Here is a 21,109-nt window from a genome sequence, read left to right as displayed (position 1 = left end):
CAGATGCGGCCATTTCTCTCTGCCTTCTTACTACAAATACACTTTTAGAATAATTAAAGAATACAGGTCCTGTCCTAAGGTGTCTTCTTCTATTTGCCATCATTGACTGTACACAGTACCAAAGAATCCCATTTAGTCTGTATATTCTCTCGTCCATTCCTGGATGTTGTATTGTTGGATAATTAAGTGCAGCTCAGGAACCTTTCCTTCACTTGAGAGTCTAATTGCTTAGAAATGGAGTGAGTGAATGGGGAGAAGCCTGTTTTAAAATGCTCATAAAATTTTACGGGGCCGTCGTGAATGTTAATTAGTAGGGGCCAATATGACTTCATCTGAGCTATTTGGAGGTTTTATGTAGATTCTTAGACTGAGCCACTCATAGCTCTAACTAGTGTGTCTTGATCACGTTGTTTTGGACTTTTTAGGCTACAATGTCAGACTTACATGTATAAGGAAGGACGCCTGTTTATTCACATTTTCACATTTCATCTGTTAAATATGCCTCTGATGACGTTGTCTCAGCATAGGTAGCACATGTGCAAATAAAATACTAAATATAATAAAATAATCAAACATTATACTGCTTCTGTTCAGGGTGCTGGTTATTAATGCTTGCTCACAGTCACACTGACATATGAACAGAAAAGATCCATGCCAACCCCAACCTTACTGTAACACAATCCTGCACAGACCAGAAGTAATAGCAGTCGTGTATTTTCTTTGTCACACATGTATGATTTTTTTTGTGTGTGTTAATTATATTGAGCCATGCTGCCAAACTATATATTTCACACAGTCAATACTTCACAGTTTATTCTATAAAATAGCTTACAGAGCATCATGATGTCAGCACACAGCTGCACATGTGAATGTAATCTACTACATCAGCTCTGCTTAACTTGCAAGTATCTCTATTTTGCACTGTGCTGAAACTGGATCCCTGCATATAAACACACTCTGAGATTGTCAGCCTTGTTTTTATTTATTTATTTATTTTTATTTTTTTGTTACGTAATCATGAAGAGGCATTGCGCCCGCGACATGAACCAGCAGGTGGAGGATGAGGCATGCGCAGTAGCCTCGTCGGCAGCATCAGGACCAAAAAGATCCCTAAGGAGCCGATGATGCGAGAAGATGGTGCATGTAAACACGCCGAGGGAGCTCGTCGTTTTGCTTCGTCCCACTGCAGTCGCCACTTATTTAGGCTGAATCGAGGTTTTGAAGCTGTTTGGTGCTGCTGAAGGCTGAAGACACCGGCGGAAGCGAGCGCGCTAACGCACGCAGCAGAGATGCGATAATAATACTTGATGACATTGGTGTAGTCTCATGACGACGATTTAAACCTCTGCGACGGACAACCAAGGGATTTGTCTAATGTCACCCCATATGACGGGCTTTCTTGTGTAATGGTCGCCTCTTCCTAGTGGGATGCACATCAGTGTTTGGCCGTACTCGCTCTCCGTCGTAATGGCAGCTCTGTACCAGGGCACGGACGCTTCCTCTCCGGATAAATTTCTGGCCCTGAAAGACGTGAGAGAGGTGAAGGAGGAAACGACGCTGGACGAGAAGCTCTTCTTACTGGCGTGCGAGAAAGGTTTGTGATGTTTGGCTCTGGTTTCTTGCAAATGATGCATTGTTTCTTCCTGCTGAATATGGCGGATCCAGGGCCCTGTAAAAGCTTATCAGCATCATATCAGCAGGAATTCAGTAGATGTACTGTAGGGAAAAAAAAAGCAGCATCACTACCAGCTTCACTCAGCCTGTACAGCCATACCAGGTTTTAACAGGGGTTAAGATAGATTTACCTGAATGTCTGCTCCTCTGGAAGTTTTGTTTGTTTGTCCCGGGACTGCTGACTGTTGACAGCTTCTACCAATGAAGGTTCACGTATACTAAGCAAGAGAAACTGCTCAAGACCCAGACAGTACAAGTGTGAAACAGCAACAAGTCATGCACATTCTCAGGCAGACAGATGAGAGGAGGATATTTCATTGAGGAGTTCAGGACGCTGCACAGACAGCGGTTGTTTGAAGTGCACAGACCAATAACTGCCACTGTGACCATATTAAGTAAATGTGGCTCCGCAGCAGAGGTTGTCCTTTGAGGGAGATGTTATTGTTATCATACAGCTGAAGTTAAGGAGACACCTGGAGCTCAGCCTGCTCTGTAAGAGTGTGTGTGTTGCCTCATGAGTGAAGCCATGTGTGTCTGTCTTGGAGCCTTCTACCTATAATGCATCACCACTTTTATAGACCTGACTTTTGTAAAAGTTCATCATGTGCTGCCTTGGCACGCTCTTCAGGGGACTACTACATGGTGAAGAAGCTGCTCGAGGAGAACCGACACGGCGAGCTCAACATCAACTCCGTAGACGTGCTGGGCCGAGACGCCGTCACCATCGCCATAGAGAATGAGAATCTAGACATCCTGCAGCTTCTCCTGGAGCACGGCTGCCAGGTGGGGAAACGCTCAAGGGGCCAAACTGGGCCACACAAAGATGTCATTTTTTTCAATAATGCCATTACGAACTCTCTGCTTAGCTTGTACGATGATGCGTTTGTTTTGGTAGGCGACAGATGCCTTGTTGGTGGCCATAGACTCGGAGGTGGTGGGAGCTGTGGACATCCTGCTCAACCACAGGCCCAGGCGATCGTCTAAACCCTCTATTGCTGTTAGTCTCTTCTCATTGCCGCTCACCGATCATAAACAACACTAGTGATTGAACAGCTAATATCAGCTTGTTCTTATCTTTTTCATATATATTCTTTGTTAGAAACTGATGCAGCGAATTCAGAACCCAGAGTACTCCACAACCATGGACGTGGCTCCAGTCATCCTGGCAGCCCACAGGAACAATTATGAGATCCTGACTATGCTGCTGAAGCAGGACATCTCCCTTCCCCGACCCCACGCTGTAGGCTGCGAATGCACGCTCTGCAACGCTAAAAACAAGAAAGACAGCTTACGACACTCCAGGTACGGACAAACAAGAAACAGTCATCTGCAAATCAGAAAATGGAAGTGATATGGGTGTTCTCTTTGTCCTTTTTCTGGTATGTTGGGGCTTTAATTGGTTATCAATGTTATCTGTATTTTCTGGCTTGCTGGGAATGCTTTTATCCAGTTTTTACAGTACTAACACAGTACAGTAGGATATTAGGCTTATAGAGGACTTTCTGTATTGCTTTTCAAGATTTCCTTATCTAGCGTCTTCAGTGAGACACTGTCAATAGATTTGTTTTTGCCGGTTTTCAATCCAACGTGAAATCGCCACAAGATGCAGGATCAGAAACAGCAGTGTTTCCGTTGGAAGTAGTGATCCTCGGTTTCTGATATCATCTTGGACTTGCAGATGAGATTTTGCTTTATTGCCTTTGCTGGGCCTGTTCATTCTCTCTGCAGGGCAGTGTAGCTTCCCACACAGTACACTAAATGAATCAGTCTGCAGTTTGGCTGGTAAACAACATAGAGGTCAGAGAAGGTACAGATGAAACAGCTCCAAGACTGAATGCGTTTCCATTTTCCCGTTTGTTCAATCCTCTCTTATGCCACACGCTTTCATGCCCATTTTCTTTGCACCATCACTTCTACCTCATTCTGGGTCAGGTTCCGTCTGGACATCTACCGGTGCCTTGCGAGCCCCTCTCTGATCATGTTGACTGAGGAAGATCCCATACTCAGGGCCTTTGAGCTGAGTGCAGACCTCAAGGAGCTCAGCCTGGTTGAGGTGGAGTTTAGGTACGTTGACAACTGCTGTACATCAGTTGTTCATGTCAGATCAAGGTAATCTTATTTCTTTGCACATAAAGACTCAGACATACACAGATAAATGTGTCACGTGCATCATAATCATATGTATATTTGTGCAGAAAGTGATAAAACCCTTTTTCCTTTACTGCGTGGAACAGACAACAATCACACTCTGGACTGATTGCATCTAATTTCCTTACTCCAGGAATGACTATGAGGAGCTGGCAAAGCAGTGCAAGATGTTTGCCAAGGACCTGTTGGCTCAGGCTCGAAACTCTCGAGAGCTAGAAGTTATTCTCAATCACACGTCGAGCGAGGATCACGTTGACAAGAGAGGTTTGCTGGAGGAGCGCATGAACCTCAGCCGACTCAAACTCGCCATCAAGTACAACCAAAAAGAGGTGAGTGAGGCAACATGAATTTTTTTTTTTTTTATTATTGGCAGCATGAGCGAACGAAAAGCCAGTCTGCACCATCAGTGGGTTTAGAAAATAACGTCTGCTATATTAGTTGATCATTTCATTTGATACATATTCACAGATTAGTGGAGAGATAATAATGTAATTACTGTGTATATCCAACATGAGTATATCATGTTGGACTAAACATCTGCTCCACACACCATGTGCCTGTCATTAGGAAATATGGGTTTGGCACGATAAAGTACTTCCTCCAGGCAACAGCAGTCAAAGACAAACTAAAACAGAAAGTTTGAAGCTGTGGGGCAATTTACAACAGGGATGGCTCAGTGTGAAGAAAATTGCTCATATGTCAGAATAACGACTTGCTTATTTCCAAGTCTCACTGTATTCATTTCTTGGCTAGTAGCATGTTTGTGGTTAGATCTTTGTTGCACAGAGTAAACTGACACATTTATGGTTCAGCCATTAATAATTCATCTACATACAGTAATACACATTTAAAGCCGTTCCCACTAACAGCCAGAGTTTAACATATTTTCGTATCCTTCAGCAGAAAGAACACTATATTTACTCACACATGGATGGAAAAATGTCCACAATAATGACATTATTGTTGATACAGTTACATTAACTTAAACTAGAATATGCTCCTTATGCATCAAAATATTATCATTCTGGGAAAAACTGTATATGTTGTAGCTTTGTTGCTGAATGTTGAAAAGATTGACATCACTGATAATAAGCAGCTGGGCGGCTTTTGTTTAATTGATTTTGTTTAATTTAGCAAAAACCAGGAAACAGATTACTGATTAACAGACTTAGTTAAAGCTCACTAGCTAGACAGTCAATAAATTGAAGACACAGCACATTTTCCAAATCAAATATGTTCCTTCACACTTGAAGGGTCAATGCAACTCATTTGACCTGTGAATGATCAGATTCCAACCCATAATTTACACATTCATTATAATCTCCTGTTTATATTTTCCCTTTGTCTCATCCTTTCGCCTCTTCTGCAGTTTGTGGCCCAGTCCAACTGTCAGCAGTTTCTTAACACGGTCTGGTTCGGAGAGACGGCGAGCTACCGGCGAAAACACACATGTCTAAAGATAGCCACGGTGCTGAGCGTGGCCATGCTTTGGCCGCTGCTTTCCGTCTGCTACCTTCTGGTGCCGCGCTCCCGTGTGGGTCAGATCATCCACACGCCCTTTGTGAAGTTTATCATCCACAGCGCCTCCTACTTTACATTCCTGCTGCTGCTTAACCTCTACTCTCTGGTCTACAACGAGGGCAAGAAAAACACCATGGGCCCTGCGCTGGAGATGATTGATTACCTGCTCATCCTCTGGATAATAGGTCAGATTTTTACCCAGTAAATACCATACAGTGCAGAGGTTGTATGTAGTTAGTGTTTGACAGGAATATGCCCTATATTTCTGTCACTCAACAAGTATTTGTCTCAAAGTAGAAACAATAGAAATAGAAAAACTGGAATAAGATTTCCGACAAACTAGAATTTAATACAGTAGCATTCGCTCAGTGGAGTGCAAATGAGAGAGTCATGTCAGAGTCTGGCCAAAGTCCAGTAATCTTTATCTGTAATCTTATCAGGCAGAACATGACAAATAGCTGCTCCTGTACAGAAAGGCAGAATACACTGGATTCAATCTGTCAACTCTGCTTCTAACTGAGCTCTATAGCAGGGAACTGGAGCTTGTTTCTGTGCTATGTGAGTGTTGGTATCACTGAACCCTACACTCACAGGCACACATACATGCCAATATATTCACACAAAAACAAACATGTACCCAAGCGTCTTTTCAGAAGAACACTGACAGTTAGAAATTATCTCTCTGTCTTTCTCCGTGGAAAGGCTTCGCTACCTTCCTCTTTTGCCAAGAAACCATTAGCATGATCATTCAATTGCTTTAATGGCTCTGCCTTCTCAGCAGGGATATTTGTCTTGCTGTTGCAGCATCCTGCCTCCCTCTCCACTCAACGCAAAGCATTGCAACCACAGCTCATTGGTCTAGGTTTCATTGGCCGTTAGATAAATCATCCCAATAACTCCACCTGACAGGTTATAAAAGGATATATTATTCAATGTTGCTGTGGTGTAATCTCCATTACTTTGTGTATAACAGGTGAGAAATCAGCAGTTCAGTCATTAGCCAGTGTAATGGGTTTTTTCTGAGGCAGAGATAGCCCACTGGAGGGGGAAAGGGTTCTTAAATACTGCAAGAACAGCAGCATCAAAGATCAATTTTAACAACTTCAGGAGTTTTTTTTTTTTCTTTTCGTTTCTGCAGAGCTGCCTCATTCTGAAGCAGCTTCACTGCAAGATGTGATGCAGTGATGCAGATGTTATGGTCAAGAGCCTCTACAGAATCCCCCGAACATCCAGGATGAGTTAAATAACAGTTAAAATCAGATGTTAGCAGGAATTATTAGAGTTCCTACATGTGCTGGATGTCTGGGCAGCACAAGCCAAACAACAGCTTAACAATTCTTCTCCTTTGCATTGTTCAGTCCCTCTTCCACACTAACCCCCATCTACTCCATCCTGCTATTCCCCCGAGCCAGATGCCTCACATTAATGGGGAAGTTAGACTGGGAGAGTATCAGTGTGCTTGTGCATGCATGTGTTATGTGTCACGGTGCGCCGTGATGCATCTCTTGCTGCGCCGTACGCGAGTTCATGCCCTTTTGATTTCTCTATTACAACTCAAATTCAGTCGTTCCATTTTAAACCCACAGATCCTGCTAAGCAGATGAAATGAATGCAAATTATTCCGAGATGGAGACGATTCATGTGTGAAACATTACCTAGAGGGATTTCTGTGCCAAAGCCTGTAGCTCCGGCTCACTTTTTGCTGAAACCATGGAAACCAATAACAGAGCACTCAAGTTTAATCACATGTAATAATTTCTGAATCAGGGCATAGAGAATGTTTCACTGCCTCGAATTTCAGCTGGAGTCAAGCTTTCAGTTCTGACTTTATTATCGCCGGTGTACATTTGGACACATAAAGATGCACATATATCCAACAGATGTCACATTTTCAGCACATTAATCTCAGATTTCTGTGTCTCGTACATTCCTTTTTTCCCTGGGCGCTCTCTGTGGAATGACTTATGGCTGAATTTATGAGTAGTTTTTGAGTAGCATTTTTTTCCGTGTATATATATATATATATATATATATATGTGTGTGTGTGTGTGGTGATAGTGAATTTCTGCTCTCATATAGGAATGGTGTGGTCAGACGTGAAGCGCCTGTGGTACGAAGGCCTGGAAGACTTCCTGGAAGAGTCGAGGAACCAGCTGAGCTTCGTGATGAATTCCCTTTACTTAGCCACCTTTGCACTCAAGATTGTTGCTCACAGCAAGGTACCTACACAAGATTCTGCAGACGTGAAGAGTTGTAAGATTGCAAGAGAGTTTCTATAAGTATAGTAAATCCAGTTTCTGTTAAAATGTAGTTCTCTACATCTCTGAGAAGAAGTTAACTTCTTCTGCACTGCTTCTCTTTTCCTTTTTCTTCTTATTGTGTCTGCAGTTTAAGAATGCGGAGGACACAGAGAGGAAGAATTGGGATGCCTTCCACCCTATCCTGGTGGCCGAGGGCTTGTTTGCCTTTGCCAACGTTCTCAGCTACCTGCGGCTCTTCTTTATGTACACCACCAGCTCTATACTGGGGCCACTGCAGGTAGGAAAGCAGGGGAACGGACGCTGTACACTGAAGTATGATTTTGATGGATATTAGCAGAAGCACGGCACAGAGTCTGATTCCTAGTAAAGCCAGACATGCAGTAAGAAAGATCCCTGCCGGGTTTTAGATCATTTGCTATATCTTTACCACTTCGCTTAGGATAAGAAAAAGATACCAGGTTCTTATGTAATGATTATAAAACTGCTTCCTTTTCTCTCGATCTCTCTAACTCTCTCCACACGCATATATACCACCCACTCTCTTCCTCTGTCGGTGAAGTGTGAACACTCAAGGACAAGCCCACACAAAATATCTCGCCAGCTGTGCTCAGCAGTATCATAACCATCATCATCATAAACCTTAAGCATAAGCACAGTGAACTGAGTGAGTGATGTGCTGTAATAATATGCCCATAATAAACTGAACACATTATGAAGCTCTGCAGCTTAGTGGCCATATGCATCACCATACTGCTACCATTGTTTCTATCATCAACAGGAATGAGATCCTTCAGTTTACACAAAATTGATTCCTTTATGACTTATTTTAAGCTGGAGGACACTGATCTATATGGCCACAGCAGTTTTTCCTTTGCTTCAGGATCTTAGATCTTATTTTATCACCGTCTGGCCCATCTAGGAAGTTTGAACCAATGCCAGCTTAACAGGAAATGTAGCTGGAAGGGAATCATTTCTAACACTTATCAGTTGTCAACTTGACTTTAATACATTCAAATGAATGACATTTATTTAACATGGCAGATTATAATTTATATAGGTTTTGGTTGACTTGATTCTGATGTGTAAGTGTTGAATACCTGTAATAGAAGTAAAAGCCTAAGAGCTCATTTGTTTCATCTATTTATATTGAGCCGTTGCAGGTGGACAGTCAAAACCTGTTGGATAAACTTATTGTATTTTGACTCTGGAGCTCTTGTTATTCCGCTGATCTTCCACCTCCATGCTGAAGCCACTGATCTGGTTTGCATATTTTCTACTCAGTTTTCTCAACCGTGCCAGAGGTGTTACTTTTTATCACATCATGATAATCTGCATCATCCAGCCAGCTGGCAGAGTGGGACTGTAAAGCTAGCCAATATCTGACTTTGTGTTGGCGGTCCTTTGGATTTCACTTTTCCTTGTGTGTGACTTTTTTTTTTTTTTTTTAATACATAAAGCAGTCTTCAGGTATGCGGTGAGGTCAGACTCTTTGTTGGGATACTTTCCAGGTTCTAAGGCTGTTTATGGCTGACTTATATAACACTAAAGGTGCCCTGCAGATTGTTAATGAGCGCTTTTCAACTACAATCTCCTCCATCTCTCTCCTTCTTTCCCTTCTCGTTCACTCACTCAGTCTGTGACGTTACTGTCTGGCTTGGCAGAATGGAAAAATGATTAGCTTTGGAAATAGATGTGACTGTGTGTTCATGGCTGCACTCGCACTCACGTGGCCGACCCACCTCCCTACTAACGCCCACACATTTCCACACTCGTGTGATAGGTGAGCATGCAATTCGGTTACACTCACAGACAAGTCACAGGCGCGCGCACAGGCACACAGACAGCGAGTCGGTGATAAGTGGGATGCGGTGGTGAATGTTTCTCTGACTCCATCCTTCCAGTAGAAGCCAGCTCACCGTTCTGCTGGGTGGTGCCCCCTGCTGAGGTTGGAAAGAGTGACTGAAAGTGTCTGTCTGTGTCTAGCTGATGAAGTGGTTGTCCAACTATGCACTACAAAGAGGCTCACAGTTGAAAAAGCTTAAAATGAGCTGGAATAATATTGGCACGGTTCCAGGAACACAATTGGACTAAACTTAGCTCTCTTCTTGCTTAAATAAAATGTGCTTCACACATATACATTCAAAACACATCTTTTTGCTCGTGTGTGTAACTAAGTCGAGCTACCTGCCAGCCTGGGCACACAGGGAACATCCTCATATCCTAAATCAGTACAGAGTGTCAGAGGAATACACTGTGGGCATTTAGACATGACAAGAGGATGAATCAGACTAATAGAGTTACCCTCGTCCTCAAACAAGCTGCCTGGGTTTCAGTGCAAACACTGCAGCGGCTATTCACCTTGAGGTGCAGGCAGCGTGGTCACCCCTCACACTAAATGCTTTGTGTGTGTTTGTGTTTCGCAAGGGCAAGTGTGCTCTGTCCTTGTTTGAGCATCTCAAGGTCCTAGTAAACAGATAAGCCACTCAGGTTTAAAAATAGTGGGTTTCCAGTGGTCTGAGAAGAGTTTGCTTGTTTTCAAGCTCTCTTCCTGGCTTCCTCCGTGTTTGTCTGTCTCCTTTCAGGTAGGGTGAGGTTGCTTTTTCCACTTCTCAAGGGAACAGCAGCTAAACAAGGACATGTAGGAAAAACATGGTCAAAATGTTTGCTTGTTCAGGATAAGTGTTGAAAACGAACCAAAACATCACACTAAACGCCCTATTGCAACATTGCACTGTAAATGAGAAGTTAAAAATAACGGTTCCCAGACCCTAACAACATCTAATGTGATATTACATTTGGCATTTAAGGTAAAACACAAGTGTGACTAATAACATTAGCCGAGATTGCCCCTGCGTTATACAGCACAGCATACTGGAACACTTACATTGGATATTTTCATCATTACTAAATGGTTTTATCTGTGATTTTGTGGAAAAAGTTCTACATTATGCTTCATACTAAACCTTGCAAACTACATCACTCAGACATCCAAATGAATCACTCTGAATTCACAAACACTTCAAATCAATCAGTCTCTGGAAGGGTGAGACAAACGTCCTGCCTGGTGTCAGATCTGACCTCAGCTAGGTCCCTTTGTGATTGATGAGAATTGCCAGAAATGCTGGCGGAAAACTGACTTTAAAAAATAAACATAACTGTCTCATGCTTGCTTGATTGGAACAGATAAAGAAGCATTAATAGCCAAATATAAATCTTTCACCAGATCTCCATGGGTCAGATGCTGCAGGAGTTTGGAAAGTTTTTGGGCCTCTTCCTGCTGGTGTTATTCTCCTTCACCATTGGACTCACCCAGCTCTATGGAAAGGACCTGAAAGACAAAGACAAGAATCCACCCAAGGACTGCGAGGGCATCTTCTGCCAGCAGCAGAGCAATGATGCATTCCACACGTATGGTCCAACCTCAGTCTGTCACTTGACATCATTAGAGGACTGTGTCTTTTTTTTTACCATCATCTCACATATGTTGTCCGACAAGTACTAGGTTCTTCTGTTTCACAGGTTTATGGGGACCTGCTACGCCCTGTTCTGGTACATCTTCTCCCTGGCGCATGTTGCACTCTTCGTCACCCGCATCAGCTACACAGAGGAGCTGCGCTCATTCGTGGGTGCCATGATCATAGGCACCTACAACATCGTGGTGGTTATTGTCCTGACCAAGCTGCTGGTGGCCATGCTCCATAAAAGCTTCAGACAAATTGCTGTAAGTGTAAACAACTTTTGTCAGGGGTAATTTGAGTTCAAGCTGGAGTTGGAAGTTGTCACTGTTTTCATTTACTGTTAAGATGTAATCCCGCTGTAATTCACCCTGAAATGCTGCACAGATGTTAAAAAGCTTTTTCTTTGGAACCCCGCTGCACACTTTTGAACAAACAGGATTTGTGTCATATTAAGGAAAACAACTCAGTGTGCAGAAGAATGTTCTCCTCAAGGATTTCCAAAGAAATTGTCCTTTAGCATTTTTAAGAAGTCTCTCAGGAAACAGTGTGTGAAAGTTAACTGCTGCATTGCTCTGTTTTCAATCATGACCTCTGTAGAATCACGAGGATAAGGAGTGGAAGTTTGCTCGGGCCAAACTGTGGCTTAGCTACTTTGATGACAAGTGTACCCTGCCACCGCCCTTCAATATCCTGCCCTCCCCAAAGACTGTGTGCTACTTGGTGACAAGCATGAGAAAGTGGATCTGCTCACATACCTCAAAGGGCAAGGTGAAACGGCAGAACAGCCTCAAGGTAAGGAAAATAGTTACAGCTGCCGATCCAATCCCTTGCCTTTAATCTTGAACAAATGGTTGACAAACTGCTTCTAATTGCTTCTAAATTCCTTCCAGGAGTGGAAGAACCTCAAACAGAAGCGTGATGAGAACTATCAGAAGATAATGTGCTGCCTGGTGCACCGCTACTTGACCTCGACGCGGCAGAAGATGCAGAGCACGGACCAGGCCACGGTGGAAAATCTGAACGACCTACGCCAAGACCTCTCCAAGTTTCGCAATGAGATGAGAGACCTGCTGGGCTTCCGGACATCCAAATATGCCATGTTTTACCCAAGGAGCTAAACAAAGACTAGATATGTCTCCCCCTTTTTGCCTATCCTCTTGAAAAAAAAAAACCCTCTGCTTCTTGTTTATCTGGGATTTTATGTGACCCGAGCATGTGCAAAAACTCTGCTCTCTGAATCACAGAGGCAACCTTTAAACCTGGAATTTAAATAGAACAAATATATACTCTTCACCAAAGCCTCAAGACTCAGGCCCCCTTAAGTATTATACTGCTATTAAACATTTTTGTAAATAAAGAAAGCCATTGTTTTCAACAGAAAGACAAATAAAGATTTATGGAAAAATGTGACCAGCTGGGGCTTCAATGATGTAAAGAGCTGATGCATTTAGTTGCTTTTGAGACTTTGAAGTTACTGGTTGATCTCTCCGCTTGATAACAGATCTTTTGGCCGCTCAGGTCTGAGAGCCAGAAAAATTCGACTGTTCCGCCAGCTGCTCTGCGGTCGAGTCCACGTGAGAGATTACGTGCACCCGATCCTGTCTCGTGCTTGTGTGAGTGTAGCTGCCTGGACTGAGATTTTAAGGTGTCCAGTTGAAAGGCCTTATATAAAGACAGACGAAAGGAAACATGTTCAAGTGTTAGAGTTTTATTTGGGTAGACGAAAACAATAAAATATAAATTATATTCACAGACTTTTTTTTATATGAAAATATTTTTCATTTCACACCTCTGCCTTTAAAAACAGTGACAGTCAGGAAAAAGACATATGCTGATGGTGGTGCTTTGCATCTGTAAACAGACTAAAGAAAAGAGCTTTGGCTGGGAAGTGGCTTCACAAACCAGCATAAAAATATTTTTTCAAGAATCGTGTATATGTTATGAAATATTGCACTTTAATCATAACTTTCTAACTCCCAAGCCCCAGCCATTAAAACTAAATACAGAAATCTAATGGCAAGTTGTTAACAATGTCATTAAATCAGCTGGACCCAAACCCATTTGAATACCAATCAGACTTGTCTCTGTGCTGTACTCCCTATTCTGGGCTCTAGGTTACTGGCTACACTTTAATTCCCTGCTAGGGTGCATGACAGGAATGTGACTGGGCAGAGTACAAACGGTCTGAGAATAGGGACGGAGATTTCAGCTAATTTTTGCTGCTGATTCTATCTAATGGAGTTTCAGAACAGAGTAATTGGTTGAATTTTATTGGAAGACAAAGTTGAAATACTCGTTTAAAAACATGCGACCCACGGTGAAATTACAAAACTTGAGTTGCTCTCAACTAAATGAATCATGTAGATTTTCTGTTTTGCGCTCTGCATCAAGATTCGGTTTTGTTTTTGGTATAGTAAGGTGGTGGTCTTGAGATGGAGATGATTTCTGTGGACTTATTTCCACCTGCAGCTGAGACTCAGACCACACCAGTCCAGTGGAGATCCTCGGGGCTACTGAAGCTCAGCACCGCTTGTTTTTCAGAACATTTAGCAGTTTCTGGTTCTTCGTCTTGAACACCATGACGAAGTGGTGTGGCGCGATTTTCCCCCGGCCCTCCTCGTCCACCTGGCCCATGAAGATGTAGTTCAAACCTAGTGAGGTCACACAAAAAATACCTGAATGCAGTGGCGGAACGGCAGAGACATTCAGGGAGGCCAAATATCAGAATCTCCACACAGCAGGTCTGTATACCATGTGTTGATATGAATCCATATCAACACATGTTACACTTTGTTGACTGTTTGGACAGTGAGTTCTGCCGCTCACCTCACACACTAGGGCGAGCTCTATCAGCTGAGCACGGCGGCACAGCTGAGGGGGGCAAACTCAGAGCCATAGGTTATTCAAAAAAGTCCACCGAGAGCAGTTTGCTCGTGATCATCATTTAGATAATGACCAGTTTTAGGCAACAGTGATTTCATACATCAAAAACTACACTCTCAAGGACATGGAGTCAATTTAATTTCAGCAGCACACTGTATCCTCACCTCTTCTGATAAATGGGCACTTCTTGCACAAGATAATGATCTTGGTGCTCATGGTCTTTCCTGCCTGCTGGATGGCCAGACTGCCTTCTTTATACACGTTGATGATGGAGACGGTGGCGTACATACTTCCTCCTCTCATCACTGCCGTAATGACAGTCCCGGTTATCACTGTCGCGGACACACAAAATAACAAAGATGATCTGTGAAATGTACCCATAGATATACTGAATATTACCTACAGTACGAAAATGTGTTCTTTCAAAAGATTCACAAACAGCGCTCTTTACAATAAACAATAAAAAGTCTGTCGCTGGTCGAATAAGTGGAACCATAAGAATTTAAAACAAATGTTTAACGTCAAAGATAACATAGCCTGGAATTTACTGAGGGCATTTTAACATAGAAACGGTAGTTGTTAAAGAAATCTGCTTTTTATTGTCATCATAAATAATCTCTGAGAAATGTGAACAAGGTGCACATCAGTTCTGGATGTCTTTGAAGTGCAGCTTGTCTGTAAAGATGTCTTAGTGACTTTACAACATAGCTTCATAACATTTCCTTTCAGGCTTTCAACAGTCAACCTGATGACCTTTTTATGACTTCGTCTAGCTCCTCCTCAATCCACCCACCCCCCACCCCGAAAATACGGCAAAGGCGTCATTTACTGTAATTTTAAGATTAGCAATTCCATGGAATAGCCTGTGACGAGGTCAGCTATTTAGCAAATAAAATGTTTTGCATGTGAATCAGCAGAGCAGAGATCACTTGGGATAATGGCCAATACAATCTAGAGAGAAAATACAGAGAAAATAAGCGCTTCCTACCACAAAACTATTTCTATAACTATAACAAATCATCCTACAGGTGATCAGAGTGTTACTGCCTGCTGCCTTTACAGTTTGGCAGTGAAAGGAGTACAAATGTGCGGGGAAGTGAGGTTCCAGTTATTTCCTGTTTAGTCTGACCAGGTCTCCAAAAGTGCAGAAAATGCCATTTAGTTCTTGAAGAGACGCGACATTTAGCAGTGATAGTGTAGCAGAGTTAGAGGGAATCGTGTCATTCGGCATGAATAGGATTCTTTACACTGATGGTTCCAATATGTCTGGACTTTACATACTGCCCGTTTCAATTTCCTGATTTTCTTTCAGTCCAGTCCAGAGAACCGCCTGATTCAGTGATGTTATTTTTTCTGTTGCTGCAGTTACATAAACCAGCGTGCTGCCTTTGACGATTCTAAGTGTATCTATGAAACAATACCAAGTGACGATTAGACGCGTTTTCTTTGGTCTACTGTCAAGCCTCTTCATTAAGATGTGACGTAACATGTCGTGTGCTGGCTCCACCACCACATCACACGGGCAACTTTTTCCACATGCACCGCCGCACTGCTTGCCTTTTCCCGGTTCCTGATGCAGATCCAAATCAAGGTCTTTGACATGCCAATCTAACTCATGTGGTAAACATCTCAGGGAGGAAAACATCACAGAGCGGGAGAGTAGCAAACCGAGGCCAAGCTCGAATCAACACGTTCATTTATTAACAGTTTACCCACAGTCAGAGGATAAAGTGTGTGTGTGTGTGTGTTTACACTGGAGGTAACTGTGTCCCACTGTACATACTCCTTCGCTTCCTGACAGGCTATCAAGGAGGTCTTTGAGATGAGAAGCAATGAAAAATCAGAGGAACAAAGACTGTGACATGTTCGGGACTAAAAACTGCTTGTTAGGGGAGTTCTGGAGGCTGCTGCTCTGTGGGCTCTGTCTTGGGTCTATCTGCTGTACTGGATTGGCTATACTGTATGTAAACAGGAGATATGAGCGAAGCTGGACCATATAGGTGACTGTTTGCGTGTTTTTCAATAAATTGCAATACATTCAGTGCCATAAGATGTTCTTACCAAAGTTGCTGGAACAGTAATTGCTCTCAAGCGTCCCTCGCCTGTTGCACTTCTGCTGGCACAAAGCGACAGAGTACTTCAGAGCTGTGGAGACACACACACACACAGCCAAGAAAAGTCAAGTCTCTGTAATTTTGCCTGCCAGTGATGAAAGTATGCAAGTTATGGTTGCTTCTGCTTCCAAAGTTGTACAGTCACATAATTCTGTCAGTAACACAAGAATCTCAGCCTCAGAAGCAACTTGCATTGTTTCAAATAGCCCCATAATGTGACATGTGAATATCTGGTTTTAGACTTACACACAGTAAAGAGTCCATAGAGGAATGAAGCCAGACTCAACAACATATAAGGTGGCTAACTAAATATTATTCTTATTGGAGAGGGGGAAAAGTCAGGGAAGATAAGCCAACCATAAAACGTTGTCACAGTATGACATCATGACGGGGAGGTGCCAGAATAGCCTGGCTTGACTAAGGGAAAAAACCAACAGCGTGTGGGAATGTGAGTTGATGTAAGAAAACGAGCTGTGATTGCGGGTGCACACATATGTCCACGACATATGTGTTTTTTTACAGTTCATGATAAACGTGAACACAACACACAGCTTCAGCATATGCTATTTTTGTGCATGTGCTGCTGTTGGCTGCATCTCACGCTTTTTAAAACTTTCTACTTGCTGTATATTAACTACTTATCTGTAAAGCAGCTCTGATTCAGATACCATAACCATCGGCAGCGTAAATATGCCCTTTACAGTGGATAATTGCCAACACATTGTACTAATAGCAGAGTGTATCACTTCATGTGCTCCTTCTCTTGCCTCAATCTGCTATTAGAGTCAGATTCCAGATGCTTGAAGCAAACGATAAACGCCACATGTTAGTAAGAGAATCCAGTAGCTGTGGAGTCTCATGGCTACATCAACAAATACAGATGTTAGAAGTCCTCAAGTGGTTATTACTGGATCAAAGTTGCTACCTACGTATGGGTCTGGTGGTGACTGGCTGCGTCGTAGTGGTGGGTGATATTGTGGTGGTGGGGAATTTCTTTGGTCGGAACTTGTAGTGTCCAATGAAGCCATCTGCAGTGAGACTAAGATCTGACAGGAACTGAATTAGGAGCTGGTTCCCATCAGAGTACACGGGCCTGCAGAGGAACAGAGACTGAGTGACTAAGGATGAACTCAGATAAAGCCATAGCAAGGATGTTTTTTAGTAAAAACAAACTCCTCTACAGAATCAGACTGAATCACCTACCCTGGAGGGCTGTCTCCACAATATTTCCCAATCCTCTTGGCATCATTTATTTCGGCCCCGTTGAAAATGGAGACATGGTCATAGCGGCAGTAATTGTCTCGCTCCACATCAAACTTCTCGAACTTCACTTCGATAATCTGCAGCAGGACACGAATCACATGAAAAATCATCAAGAAAAAGCTTGTAACAGGCTGCTTGATTAATGGGCACTCATTTGTCATCTCATTTGTGGGGTGATGTTGTCCGTAACGATTCCACATGTTGACGTGTTAAAAAACAGTACAGGTAACTTCTCATACATGTATAAAATGTATACATTTTAACACATAGTCTAGCTGAATCCGATATTACACATCACACATCCCTTCGATGGCTCAGTTGGTAAAGCGGAGGACTGTAGTGGAAACTTAGACATCCTTAGGTCGCTGGTTTGAATCTGGCTCGAAGGAGGGACTCTTTTAGGCGGTCTGGTGGCTCAATGAGTAGATCATTAGCCTTAGATGCAGAAAGTTCAGGTTTCAAACCCCGTCACAGACACCAGGTGTGTCCTTGAGCTTCTTACTCAGCCCAGCGCTGTATGTGGCTGCCCACTGCTCCCCCCAGGGGGATGGGTTAAATGCAGAGGACCAATTTCATTGTGACATATGATGATTAAAGGCTTTTTTCTTCTTCTTTGGTCAATTTGACTAAAAGTCTCTTCATCTGAAGGTCACTTTTACCTTTTACCTCCCGTTTTTGAAAAAAAAAATACTTTGGTGAAATCATTTCAAACACACCAACCTGGTTCTTTGGTGCAACTATGTGCCAGGAGCAGGTGACACCAGCTGGGTAGTCCTTCTCAGGCCAGTTGGGTGTTTTGAAAGTCCCAGTGGGCTTGTCCAGCCTCCCTCCACAGTACTGGTCGCCTGTGGATAAGGGTTATCAGACAGCTCTTTTTGTTGCATTTATCATCCTTTTAAAGGCAGGAATTAAATGTAAATTATATGATCTGCTTTAATAACTGCTCTCGTTGTTTGTCATTATGAGCACCCCACAGAGCAACGTCATTTGATAGTCCCGTACAGAGAGCAGTTTCAAACACACAACATGTCTTCAATTATGACAGACATCACCTCAATAACCCTACACTGTTCACTTAAGTCTCCTAATGACGTGTTTTCTTCTTAACATAAACTTAGATTGATGTTTCTTTTCCAACATGTCTAAAAATGTCCAGTCACAATAATAGACTGTACAGTTGACAATGCTCAGGGACAGTGCTGCACTCCTGGTACCACTTGTAAAGCCAGGTCAGCTCGTTAACACAAACTGTCCATTACAGCTGTCAGCTCCCTGAGTACAGAGAACCAGCTATTAAAATTCCACAGAAACAGTAGATGAAACTTTGCAGAAGGCAAAAGGCACGTTCAGCTCTCAGTGATACCCCTGACCTGCGCCTTCTACTGAGGCGATTCGAGAAATGTCAGTGAGAAATTCCACATGAGACTGTGAGGAGTGCTGCGATGTTGCTCTCTTACTGTCAACATGCTGAAAGCAAGTATGGGAAGCAGCCATAGCTTAGTGTTGGATGACTGGAACCTCCAAAGGTCACAGGCTTTGACTGAGCAGGAGAAAAACTATATTCCGCTTGATTTACTGTAAGTGTGAAGTTTATTCACAGATTTATGTCAAATCTATTTATGCCGTTGTGTTAACATATAGTGATCACGCTTTTATATACATCAACTTGTTAATTTGCTTCTTAAAACCTGACCCTCTGCCCAAACAGCCGAAGTCATAGCTCCAACACAGTCCCACGTGTTTCTGTATTACACACTTGGGAAGTGGCAAGACATTCTCTACACAGCTGCTACCTTTGCAACCTTGGCACCTACTACATATGGAAGACATCAACTTTGAGAAGAATAATGCCAACACCATTTTCCCGACTACCCCTGTCTCCCTACCTCTCTCATGTGGGTGGGCAGCAGAGAAAACAGCAAGGAAGCCGCTCCCAGCTGTGTTGGCATCAGATACCATCTGCAGGAGCATCTTGTTGCCCATGGAAACCAGGGAACCTGGCTTGAATGTCCCACAGAAGCGGCCAAGTCTCTGCCCATTGACATGGCCGCTGTAAACATCCACATAGTCATAACGGCACAGGTTGTCGTTTTCCAAGTCAATAAAGCGGAAAGACAGGACCACGACCTTTCCCTCGGGCACCTGGGTGGAAAATGCAGAGAATATCAATTTTCACATAACCCATGCGATTATTTAAAAATACCATCTGACAAACTGGTATACAACTTTCAGCAATGCTGCATACATTTCTTAGATAATGCAATACAATTGTGCCCCACGGTGATCTCCACTGTTCCACAGCGCACTGGTGTAATAAAGCCAGGCTGCAAAAACTGCCTGGAGCCAGCTGTGGCTGTGGTTAAGTATTTTTAGAAGGAAATTAGGAGTTTGGGCTTAGTGAGAGAGTAGCATGCTGTTGCCCAGTGCAGCTGTTTGTTGTGTTTTAATAAACAAATCAGCTATCAATTGTACAGTCGTTTTCTGGCTGTGGTATAAAAATGAACCACGAATATGAAATTGGACTCACTGTGATTCTCCATACACATTTAGTATTTGGAGGGTAAACACCTGGGTACCCCTGGCTCCCGATTACTCCAGACTCCTCTGTGATGTTACCGCCGCAAGTGAAGGTTGGTCTAGAGGGAGAAAATATGTTGTATTTTCCAGATCTCAAAATGATTTATGTGTTAAAACATAATACGCACAACACCCTGTAATCAATGCCGGTTTAACCCGTCGGGACTGCGCCGTTTGTCCTCACTACAGGCTGTCCAGACTGCAGAAAATCCCTCTAAATAAACTCCACTAACGTTGCTGCCATCAAAGATACGTAGGATTCCTGACACCTTGCTCACTCATAAAGCTCCCAAATATATTGAAAATAGAGATGTACCTCTGCTGAGACTGCGCACAGACCTCTGTCAGAAACAGTAGACTCCATGCGCCAAAAATACCGCATGTACTCCACATTGTTGGGTTAACGGAGCAGGCTTTGCGCCTGTTTCGTGGCATGAATGGCATTATGTTGAGCAGCCCAAACGGTGGGGTGAGCACCGGGAGTTCCTGCAGGGAGTTTCAGTAACTGCAAGCTGGAGCAGATGAATATAGCGTTTGTTCTGCGCTGTAGGAGGGGAGGACGCACAGGCGACCCGGCTACCCCCTCCCTCACCCAAAAAAAAAAAGAAAAAAAAAAGAAAAGATTAAAAACAGCCTGTGAGGATGTGACTTCTCACATTAGTGCCAAAGAAGCCAATAAATACACTTGATTAAAAAAAGTCATACGTCCAATCAGTGGAGCCCCAGCGTTTCTGACAAGCAGAGCTGAGTAGAAGACACCTGCAGCCTCTTCTGTTAGAAGAATGTGAATTTTCACACCAGGTGAAACATTGAAATATGTGTTTGAAAGCGCTGTAGGCAGAGTTGACACACTAATACGCACAAGACCAGTAGTGGGTATACTGTGCAATAAGAGCTCCAGAGAGCAAGGACACCATCTGCTGGAAGAAGAAAAAATGATTTGTCCAATTCCACATCTCATTTTATTTCAGTTTTAAAAGTTGGTTATTTGGAAGAACTGGATACTGATTAAACGTAAACATAACATGGAGCTATATGCAGGAGCAATATTCTTACACAATTAAAATAATTACATAGATGTTATAACTGATCACGTAAAACAACATTTTATTTTATCTCTTAAAATATTGAGAAGGACAAATATTTGTGTTTAAACATGGCACAGTTGCGGTTCAACATAATCGCGTAAGAGTTTCCAGAAAAAACAACT

The 21,109-nt window shown here is 42.9% G+C and overlaps 2 protein-coding genes and 1 non-coding gene across 3 annotated transcripts; 2 read left to right on the top strand and 1 right to left on the bottom strand.

The window, feature by feature from the left end:
- The first annotated feature begins 1,098 nt into the window (after nucleotides 1-1,098).
- trpc1 (transient receptor potential cation channel, subfamily C, member 1) lies at nucleotides 1,099-12,472 on the top strand. Its single transcript, XM_026361344.1, has 13 exons — nucleotides 1,099-1,594; nucleotides 2,303-2,457; nucleotides 2,570-2,671; nucleotides 2,774-2,976; nucleotides 3,607-3,738; nucleotides 3,956-4,151; nucleotides 5,192-5,528; nucleotides 7,423-7,562; nucleotides 7,732-7,881; nucleotides 10,828-11,012; nucleotides 11,124-11,325; nucleotides 11,660-11,854; nucleotides 11,953-12,472. Exons 1-13 carry the CDS (start codon nucleotides 1,429-1,431, stop codon nucleotides 12,178-12,180), a joined length of 2,391 nt encoding a protein of 796 aa, XP_026217129.1. The 5' UTR covers nucleotides 1,099-1,428; the 3' UTR covers nucleotides 12,181-12,472.
- A 282-nt stretch (nucleotides 12,473-12,754) lies between these two features.
- On the bottom strand, nucleotides 12,755-20,411 carry pcolce2b (procollagen C-endopeptidase enhancer 2b). Its single transcript, XM_026360988.1, has 9 exons — nucleotides 20,216-20,411; nucleotides 19,850-19,958; nucleotides 19,209-19,464; nucleotides 18,043-18,167; nucleotides 17,263-17,399; nucleotides 16,989-17,152; nucleotides 16,007-16,090; nucleotides 14,110-14,277; nucleotides 12,755-13,713 (listed from the first exon to the last, which is right to left on the bottom strand). Exons 1-9 carry the CDS (start codon nucleotides 20,341-20,343, stop codon nucleotides 13,583-13,585), a joined length of 1,302 nt encoding a protein of 433 aa, XP_026216773.1. The 5' UTR covers nucleotides 20,344-20,411; the 3' UTR covers nucleotides 12,755-13,582.
- On the top strand, nucleotides 17,626-17,711 carry trnay-gua. The gene is given in 2 exon segments: nucleotides 17,626-17,662; nucleotides 17,676-17,711. It is a non-coding gene; the product is annotated as a tRNA-Tyr (tRNA).
- Nucleotides 20,412-21,109: the final 698 nt, after the last annotated feature.

The sequence above is a fragment of the Anabas testudineus genome, chromosome 2 (genome assembly GCF_900324465.2).
Source record: "Anabas testudineus chromosome 2, fAnaTes1.2, whole genome shotgun sequence".
Lineage (NCBI taxonomy): Eukaryota > Metazoa > Chordata > Actinopteri > Anabantiformes > Anabantidae > Anabas > Anabas testudineus.
The sequence above is the reverse complement of the archived record's forward strand: the minus strand, read 5'-3'. Positions and strand labels throughout refer to the sequence as shown.